Source organism: Genypterus blacodes, unplaced genomic scaffold (assembly GCF_046128005.1).
Source record: "Genypterus blacodes isolate CSIRO-AG114 ecotype Tasmania unplaced genomic scaffold, CSIRO-AGI_Gbla_v1 ptg000240l_1, whole genome shotgun sequence".
NCBI lineage: Eukaryota > Metazoa > Chordata > Actinopteri > Ophidiiformes > Ophidiidae > Genypterus > Genypterus blacodes.
Window position 1 is genome coordinate 350,001 of NW_027467038.1, and position 9,873 is coordinate 359,873.

Sequence of the window (9,873 nt, forward strand, 5' to 3'; positions counted from 1 at the left end):
AAGACCAGCTTTCACTAAGGCATCAAGTCACCAATTAATTCATTAACAGATGTCTCCCCAGGCACTGAATTACTGCAGCGTAAACACCCACTGGCAGACAAAAGACACACACACACACACACACACAGGCGCGCACGCTTACACAATCTCTCTCTCTCTGTTTTACACACAGGAGAGACAAATACACTGCATAATGTCAAGGCCTGCTGGCAGACAGGGAGACACATGGAAACGCTCACACACAGGCGCAAGCACACGCAAGCATGCTCTCACACACACACACACACACACACACACACACACACACTCTATCTCACACACACACTCACACACACACAAATACAAACAGGCAACAGAGGCAGGTATCAACAGAGACTGAGAAAAGCTCAACATATTCTATCTGTCACCACGGGAATTAAGCATCAGGGAGGAACTTGTTGAGTGGTAATAGTGCGTGTGCGTGCCAGTACTTGTGTGTGTGTGTGTGCGTGTGTCTGTGTGTGTGTGTGTGTGTCCCGCAGGTCCTTCTCAGATATTTCATACTGCGGCTGATGTTTGAGAGAGACGTGGTTTTCGTGTTTGAACCCCGTTTCGGTGAATTTGCGCTGTATTGAACTTCTTGCACCTCGGGGCTCTGAGCTGTGATGGAGCGCTCAGCTGTCAGGCAGCGACGCCTTCCAACTCAAATAAAGAAACAGCTGTCAGCGGCGTACAGAGAGAGCACTTCATACACACACACGCCTACACACACATTCATCAGGTCGCTGAAAACCCTTAGCAAACGTGTGCAGAGAGCGAGAGCGCCCGGGTCTCATCCCCCGAGACTCTACCTGACAGCATGGAGACACGCAGCGGAGGAGTGTGTGTGTGTGTGTGTGTGTGTGTGTGTGTGTGTGCTGAGATAACAGTCACAGGTTTCCTTCCAGGGGAGAGAGGAGAAGAAGATCACCGATTAGCAGCAGCTGCCTCAGATTGGATAGAGACATTTTGAAACACACACACACACACAAAGATACACACACACACACACACACACACACAACACACACACACACACACAGTATAAGCCCCTATTACACATGCACCTTAGTGAATACAGAAGTTTGTTGCTGCGGTTGTCCTCCTCAGACGTTAGGACGTTCCAGGGTCACGACCTTCAGCGTGTTGGCGACCTTTGGGTCGACCGCTTCATAAATACATTTATCTGGACCGCAAGTTATTTGAAGAAATGTTTGGACATTGGTTCAGAGGTCAGGGAGCTTCGGTCCATTGTTACATAGAAAGCAACGCTCTGAGATGCAGGCGCTCTCTGCTCCTCAGCTCTTTAGTGCCTTGCTTACATGTCAGAATTAAACCCTCACCCTGTGCGGTGGGAACGTAGGCGTAGAGGCTGTTGTCCTGCAATTGTACCTGTGTCAGTTGGTGCTACTTTGATCTGGTGTGTGTGAAAGCAGCTAGGGAAGGACAGTGATGATGATGATGATGATAAAGGTGATGAGTGTTTGTGATGAAGCAGTCGTTCTCCATGACAAGATGAAGCGAGCGCAAAGGGGAAGCCAGCAGAGAAATGCAACCACCCTAGTTTGATGAAAACAAGGTTGAGGTTCTATATCTCTGGTCTACACACACACACACACACACGTACACACACACTTGCAGAAGTCACAGACTCACACCGTGAGCAGAATCTGCGTTGCATTAAGCGTTGCAGCCAAAGCAATGAAATAAAACCACGCCTGCAGAAATGTCGACTGCGCCCAGAGGAACCTGGCGGAACAACACACACACACACACACACACACACACACACACACACAGGCTGAAAGCATTTTCCGTCTCTTCTGACAGCTGAACACATTCCATCAGTCAGAGAGTGGAGCTCTTTCTCCACTGGACGACCTGCAGGTATCACAGCTAATACAGAGTTACATCTCACTTCGGAGGGCTTATGAAAGGTGTCAGGCAATAGCAGCTCTCCTGTCACTCCGTTTCTTTCTCTCTCACACACACACACACACACACACACACACACACACACACGTTATCATCTTGGCTCGGTGTGCAGCTACGGTTCCTCCTCCTCCTCCTCCTCCTCATCGTAGCCTGGGACCTTTTCTTCCTCCATGTAAACTCTTCAAAGGCCTGTCACAATGAATTATCTCTGCAAAACTGGGAATTCCATCAAAACCCAATTGCTTCTCCAACAGGTCTCACAACATGCAACAACTGCCTCTGAAAATTCCAACTCTAAAAAAAAGAAAAAAGGGACGCCCGCCAACCGCTGACATTAATAGCTTCAAGATCGCTCCTTCTTCCAGAAAACAAAGCGTCTTGAGTATCTGTCACGTTCATTACTCGCAATTGAATCTGAATACACAGCCGTCACAAACGTGCTGTTTGGTGCACAGAAGCGTCAGAAGTAGAAGCTCCATCTCTTCATCTCTCACACTGAGCTTCTCGACACTCCGCCTTGTCTTTGCCGCGTCTTTGCCGCGTCTTTGCCGCCTTTTGCCCGAGTCCCGTTTCCACATTTCTTCTGTGGTTTGTGCACATTGTGGGTTTGCTGAATGTGACAGTGCCCCCCGCTGGACACCTACATGTCTGCACAGGTAGAGACCAGAACACCTGCCAACACTTTGAGAAACGTAACGTGAGTGTGTAGAGGCGTTCTTGATGTGTGTGTGTGTGTAACTGTAGTACATGTGATGCCTCCTCTCCTCTCCTCTCCTCTCCTCTCTCTGTCTGTCCTTCTTTGTGTTTGAGGTAAAGCGTATATACTTCATACCATACTTTATACTTTTATTTATCCTTTAGGTTTATACTAGCATACTGCTGTGCCGTTAGCCTTGCTTACACTACTCGCCCGCTCGGTGGCTGTGTTATGGTGTTTGGAGAGATAGTGTACATCAGGCCTGAGACGCTCCGACAGAAGGCCGAGCTGAACGTCTGGACCGTGGCTGACTTATTTTAGCGGCGGTTTATAAAACGAGTCGTAAACACTGATAAGAGCTCGAGGAGAGAGAGAAAGAGGGAGAGAGAGAGAGAGAGAGGCCATTCCCCCCGTGTAAACTGCCGGCTAAAGACCTGCCCAACATGGTGTGTGTGTGTGTGTGTGTGTGTGTGTGTGTGTGTGTGTGTGTGTCTGCCAGTGTTTGCGTACGTGCATGCTGACAGGTGTGTGTATGTCACTACAAATATGTGAACGCTGAGTGAAGAAGTGAAGGTGAAGAGTAACATAGTGACAATCCAGTGGAAACAGACAATCTCTCCCTCCCTCCCTCTGTCTCTCTCTTTCCCTCTCTCCCTGTATGTGTGTGTCTCACTCTCTCTCTCTCTCTCTCTCTCTCTCCCTCCCTGTCTGTGTGTGTGTGTGTCTGACTCTCTCTCTCTTTTCACTCACAGCACTTCCTGCCGACGAGGTAAAAACCGGCACCTTCATCTTCAAAGGTGCGGGTGTTTTATATAGGTAGGAGCTAAGCTGCTCAAACATTAACCAGATCTTCACTCGCGTCCCGACAAGAAATGTGAATGTGAGGAACGATGCCTGAAGAAAAGAAGCGCCAACAAAACCTAAGATAACAGTTACGTCACAGGGTTTAGCCTCGTTCTGATGAGTTTATAAGAGACGCCACTGTTCCCTGCAGGGTCACAGCAAGATCCAAGAGACTGAAACAATCATTTCACCCCAAATCCTGCTGTAACTCTCACACAGACTCAACCTGCATCGTGCTCATTCTTTATGCTGAGCTCATTCTGGAACGTTGACGTTTTTGCAAGAACCTGGGCTTCAGTCTGGTGTGTTCAAAGTCACAATTCTGGCCAAGGAAATGTCCTGAACATTCAGATTAAACCACCAAGTTTACCACAAAAATGTGATTTAGTTTAAGTTTGATGTTTTTGTTGAGTTTTTGTGTAAAGTTCTGCAAATCAAATCTTTCCTCATAAAGTTACAGTGAGGTTTCACCACTGGCAATCTCCAGATTTGACCCCTAATCTGACACGATCCCATAAAGGAGGGAAGATACCGAGTCCGTGCCTTCCTCATGTTTGCCTCCGTAACCATAAAGTTGTTCTTGCTCCGAACAGATCAACACGGAGATCTCCTTCATGCACAGAGAGCCCAGATGATTCTAACAACCGTGATGACGTCCGAGAAGAAATGGAAGACAAAGCCTCTTTTCACAAACAGATCAAAATTTATTCCACATTTTCCTAAGAAATAGGATGAACTTTGGCTTGAGGATAATTATAACATGTCCAGGTTCTGTCTGTGTAACGAACAGGGACTCAAACTTTTGCTTTCCTTTTATAAGTGCCTTACAATTTCATCTGCAATCAAAGTCCAGCAATTTGCCTGGGAATGACCTCAAAGTGATGTCCAGCTGTGTTTAAGCGTCCAGTTAAGACACGCGGGGGTTAAACTCTAAGGGTTTTCTGATGTGGGAACTTTAGGCTCCATGAGTGATTGTGGCTTTAAACTGCAATTATTTTAATAGCGATCAAATCGAGTGTACGACGCCTCCTGCAGCGCCTGTTTGCTCCTGTCAGTCACTCTAGCACCTGGCAACATTCTAGCTCAGACAGAGATAGAGAGAGAGAGAGAGGGAGAGAGAGAGAGAGAGAGTGAGAGAGAGAGTAAGAGAAGCAGTTTCGAGGAAATCCGCAGACATGAGGTTTTCTGGAAGAAGGAGTTACAGCAAACACAGAAAACCCTCTTCCAAGTCGCTGATACGCGTCGCCGTGCCAACAAGAGTTCAGAAGTTGTGTTAGTGGAAGAAAGGCAGGAAAACGTCCCCCCCTGTCCCACCGAGTCTTCTCACTTATTCCCGTTTGCTGAATTTTAAAAAAAGAAAGAAAAAAAAAGGACGACTCGGTGGGAAAAAAAAACTGTCAAAGCTCACCGACGTCCCAAAACGCTCCTCTGGCCCATGGGCCATGGAAATGTCACTCCACACATTTTCCTCATCACGCTCCCCCGTTTTCTCCCTCACGTCCGTCCCTTTCTGGGGTTTTTTTTCACGCTATTGTCGTCCTCCTCCGTCTCCACCCCTCCCCCTCCGTCCCTGCGTCTCGTCCTTCTCTCTCTGTAATCTTTCCTGAATTATTCAAGACAGCCGAACCTCCAGAAATTCCAGATATTTTGCATTTGCAGCTAAGCAGAATGGGTCAGCAGAGGGGACGGGGGACGTGTGGCCCCATGTCCCAGGCCCTCCAACAGGATTTAGGGGGACAGCTTTTCATTCTCCTCTATTTAAACTCGTATTGATTATTACTTAGCTAGTTTGCAGACTGTTCTCCTAAAATGACGAACACTTTGCAATTTGAACGTAAAGTGAAACCCTTTGCTCTCCTTTGCAGCTTACGACCTGTGAGATGCTCAAGTACCCCCCAGCTGAGGAAACACTGAGTTAACACACACACACACACACACACACACACACATACACACACACACACACCTTCCTATCAGTGCAGTTGAACACTTTTGCACTTCTGAATCAGGCTCCCCATCTGATCTCATTGCATTAGCGGCTCCTCCTGTGCCAGGGCCTGTGTGAGTGTGAATCAATATCCCAAATGGATTGCGATGCACACTCAGAGCCGCACGAGCGTCCTTCAACATCCAGACTGAAGTAATCGGCAGAGTGCACTTGAAGAGGAAAGGCAGAAGACGGAAGACAGAGGACCTGGTGTGTGTGAGGCTCTGTAAATCACTTACCTCTGTGTTATATCTTATTCTGTAAATGTAGAGGAGGTATAGGAACGTTTCAGAGGGAACTGGGAACAGGAGTGTTTGATGTCAAGTGTCTCAAATATAACCATGTGATGAAAACAATGGCTTCTACTAAAACTATACCTTTATCACTATTAGAGGACACTGTGCCAGAAAATAACTCCATAGACTGAACTGACAAATTTAAAAAGATAAGAAGTCAGATTTCTGCCAGGTTTCCTCTCTCTTCTCTCTCTCCACAGTTCTTTCTCTCATAGCTGCAGTCACCCAGTGCACGCATGCATACACACATACAGTATTTGACAAAGCTGTGCCTGTTGATTTAACAACACCTTTCCCATCTGCCAGCAGGAATGGAACGTCTCTGAGCTTCAGAAAGGAAACAACGGCAGCAAACAGAAACCTTTTAAACAGCTGCCGCGTGTCAAAGTGGCTGACATGAGCCGCGGCCGACTGTCAAACAACCCAGAGCCTCTTTCTCTGCCACGCCGGGCGGAAAAAATGCAAGGATCTGCACTGAATTGTGTTCCTGCAGGTGAGATTTTGTTTTGGTCTTCATCGACATCCGCTGCATATTTTCCCCTCTCCCTCCTCTTCCTCCTCTCACTCCTCAGCAGCAACACTCCAACTTCAACTCCTTGGTATTTACTGATATTTTGCCTTCTGTGCAAACGTTCAAGGCTTTTCCGTCTCGGTAAATGAATAGAAAAGCAATATGAACTAATCTAGACAATAAAATCAGGGAATCTGACTCAAAGCCTCAAGTTTTAAACCCTGACTTATGTTCAGGCCTTTCAGCATTTAAGGAGGATTTTCAACCCAAATCTCCTTTTTTATGGTGAACCATTTTCGACAAATTTCAATATAATTTATTGTACAAATCCTTTTTCTATATTTCTATTTTCTCCTCCAGCTGCAGGCTTCCTCTCTACATGTATGGTTCCTCTGCTTTACACTCTATAGGCTGTAATCGAACATAACTACAACTACACCCACTTTGTTCCCTACATTGATTGAACAGTATCTTTGCCACATGGAGAGAAGAGCAGCAGCTATGACACAAACATATTTAAAACCATCAGAGACATTTCCCTCACGTCTCACATGATAAACGCCAGACTGAGCAAATAATGTCTATAAAATAATTACATCTACATCCAATTTTATTTCATTCTATTTAAAGACCAATCTGATGCAGTTACCCATGGATACACTGCGCGATATCTACGATAATGAGGAAAGATTGAATAAGAATAAATCAAATCAAATCTTTGCATATTCTTACAGCATTTGTAAAAAAACATCTCGTGTAAATATAAAGACTGAATTATCAAAAGTCAAATTAATAGAAAAATTATTCTTAACCGCAACACGAAGCAGTCTTTGATGTTTCGCATTTCAACTGATTTTGATGTGGACAGGGGAACAATTAGGTGATAATAAAAATGTGTTTTCAATAATCAGATCATCGCGTAAAATTATAAACGTTCCTGCGGACGATTACAGGCGCAGTTCTCCTCTTTGGACGCGGTTTAGAAGCCTTAATTGCTGACATTAACTAAATGGACTCTTGTAAAAAAAAATATATTATTATTGAATATTCATGTCGACTGCGAATTAGAGCCAATTTAGGTTGAAGACATGCGCCATGATATCATCCAAACAGGCCTAACTGTGGTTTAGGTTAGAGGCTTTGTTCAAATCCGGTTTGGTGACAGAATTATTCTAAAATGACTCCTACATTATGATTGCTATTATTATTGTTATTATTATTATTTACAATGCAAAGCTCCACAACGTTTTTCAATCATTTCCAAATTACACAGACGCCGTAAACCACCAATCACTCCTGCTTCCACACTGTGGCCTGCAGTTAAGCCCAAAATAACAGCAGCTCGCCCGGTCACCGGTCACCAATCGACCGTTCACCCCTCCGGAGCTGCCGGAGCCCAGGCGGACCCCTGAGCGGATGCATGCGGGGGGGAATGTGGCTGGACTTACCGACACACTCGTTGGCCTCCCGGGCTGTAGCTCTCTGCCACGGTCTGTCGTAGTGGAACGGCTTGCACCTGTCGCACTCCGGCCCGGCGGTGTTGTGTTTGCACTCACACACCAGGCTCCCGTCCCGGTCCTTCACGCACCGAGACGCGTGGCCGTTGCACTTGCATCTCCCGCCGACCTGCAAGTCCGACACGGCGTAGAAGTACGAGTCCCGGGCCAGCTCCGAGTCGTCCTCGTTCTCGTCGCCGAACGTGTGTAACCGGCTGAAGATGACTTTAATGTCGGTGGCCGTGACCCAATCCTGGAGCACCGGCGAGTTGTCGAAGTCGTGCGCCGACGGTCTGCCGTCCAGGGTGCTGAAGGCGATGAGCCCGCCGGACAGAGGGAACATGTCGGTGTGTGAGTCCGTGCAGACGGCCTCCTGCTCGTTCTGCTTGGTGATAGCGGCCCTGTTGGGTTTGTTGTACATCTTCCTGCACTGGGTCGAGTAAAACTGGAAGGGCACCCAGGTTTTGCCGTAGTCCATGGACTTGTATATGACCATGGACTCGGGTCGGGGCGAGCAGAACTGCAGGCTCACGTAAGTCACCTCAAACTTCTTACCGAGCGACAGAGTCAGGGTGACATTCTGCGGGAACTGGATGAAGTTCTCCGACTGCCAGCAGGTGAGGTTGTGGGGGTTGTTGAGGTCCGTCAGGTAGGCCGGGGGGTGGTACTTCTTGGGGTCCGAGGCGTCGCAGGTGTGGCAGTTGCGGGTCCTCTCGTCGCTCTTCTCCGCGGCGGTCACCACGCAGTACCGGCCGGGCGTCTTCCCGCAGGTGCTGGAGACCTTCACCTCTTTACCGAACGCGGAGTTGACGAAGTCCGGGATGCAGCGGCGCGGGTTGCCGTGCTCGTCGTAGCAGGGGTCCGGGGGAGACGTCTGCGCCGCGAACAGGCTCATCCCGTACCCGGCCAGGCTGCTCCGGCACGACCAGGACGCGGCGAGCAGGAGAGTCAGCGCAACATCCACAACCCGGATCATGGTCCCTCCGTCCCGCTCAGGCTCAGCCGCTGCAGGGGAGACAACAGCAGCAGCGTGGGGGCAAGTTTGGTGATGACTCAACAACTTAGCAGCGAGTTTGCGTTATTGGGGAAGATTTCTAAGGGAAAACGCCAATATTTGGGAACAGGAACATTCAATCATAATGATGTCAGGCGTAATGATAGAAAGCTCACTGTACCTCAGAGTAATTTAGAATAAATCAGACTCAGTCCAGCGGTGGTTGGAGGTTGGAGCCGGTGTGTCCTGCTTAGATGTTTGTTTCTTCAATCTGCTGCAGTAAAAACACAGGAGCGGCTGATTTAAGACTCTCTCTCTCTCTCTCTCTCTCTCTCTCTCTCTCTCTCTCTCTCTCTCTCTCTCTCTCTCTCCCTGTGTGTGCTCCTCTCTCTCTCCTTGCCTCTCTATCTCTCTCTTTCTGTGTGTGCTCCTCTCTCTCTCCTTGCCCCTCTCTCTCTCTCTCTCTCTCTCTCTCTCTCTCTCTCTCTCTCTCTCTCTCTCTCTCTCTCTCTCTCCCTCTTTAGGTCAGCTCATCTTAAAGAGTGACACTCCAGGCTGAACAACGACATCCACTGGTAGCGAATCAATACGGAGATTGACAGAGACTCAGAGAGAGAGAGGTAGAGAAGTAAGGAGAGAGAGGATCACACAGAGAGAGAGAGAGAAAGAGAGAGAGAGAGAGAGAGAGAGAGAGAGAGAGCAAGCATCCATTCAGTAAATAAGAAATGATTGATGGATTGGTCAATTGGACAGTTTTTTTCTTTGTATGAATCTAAAATGCTCAATAAAAAAAACAAAACAAATCCTTATAAAATGAAATATCACTGAAATCTGATTCTACCCAATGTGTTTGAATAATTTGCAATCTTATTGTCACACACACACACACACACACACACACACACACAAGCACACACACAGCTTTGTTTTGCAGGTTTGCGCTCTTGTCTGTGTGAATCCACTTGTGCTGCTGCTCCGCTGGACCTGTTGCATGTCTAAACAGAAGTGACAGCGCCATCTTGTGACGGTAAAGGGAACAGCAGTGTCAGATCAGCGATCAGTGAGCGTGAGGAGGATTTGCTGCTGCGCCTCTGGA

At 47.6% G+C, this 9,873-nt stretch overlaps 1 protein-coding gene across 1 annotated transcript in view; it reads right to left on the reverse strand.

Moving 5' to 3' along the window:
- Positions 1-9,056, reverse strand: part of ntn1a (netrin 1a) — a 52,652-nt gene extending 43,596 nt beyond the window's left edge. The window contains exons 1-2 of the mRNA XM_076171060.1: positions 8,959-9,056; positions 7,736-8,788 (exon numbers count right to left, since the gene is read on the reverse strand). Of these exons, the coding sequence (XP_076027175.1) occupies positions 7,736-8,759 (1,024 nt within the window). The 5' untranslated portion in view covers positions 8,760-8,788; positions 8,959-9,056. The remainder of the gene's footprint in view (positions 1-7,735; positions 8,789-8,958) is intronic.
- Between the last annotated feature and the right edge of the window lie 817 nt (positions 9,057-9,873).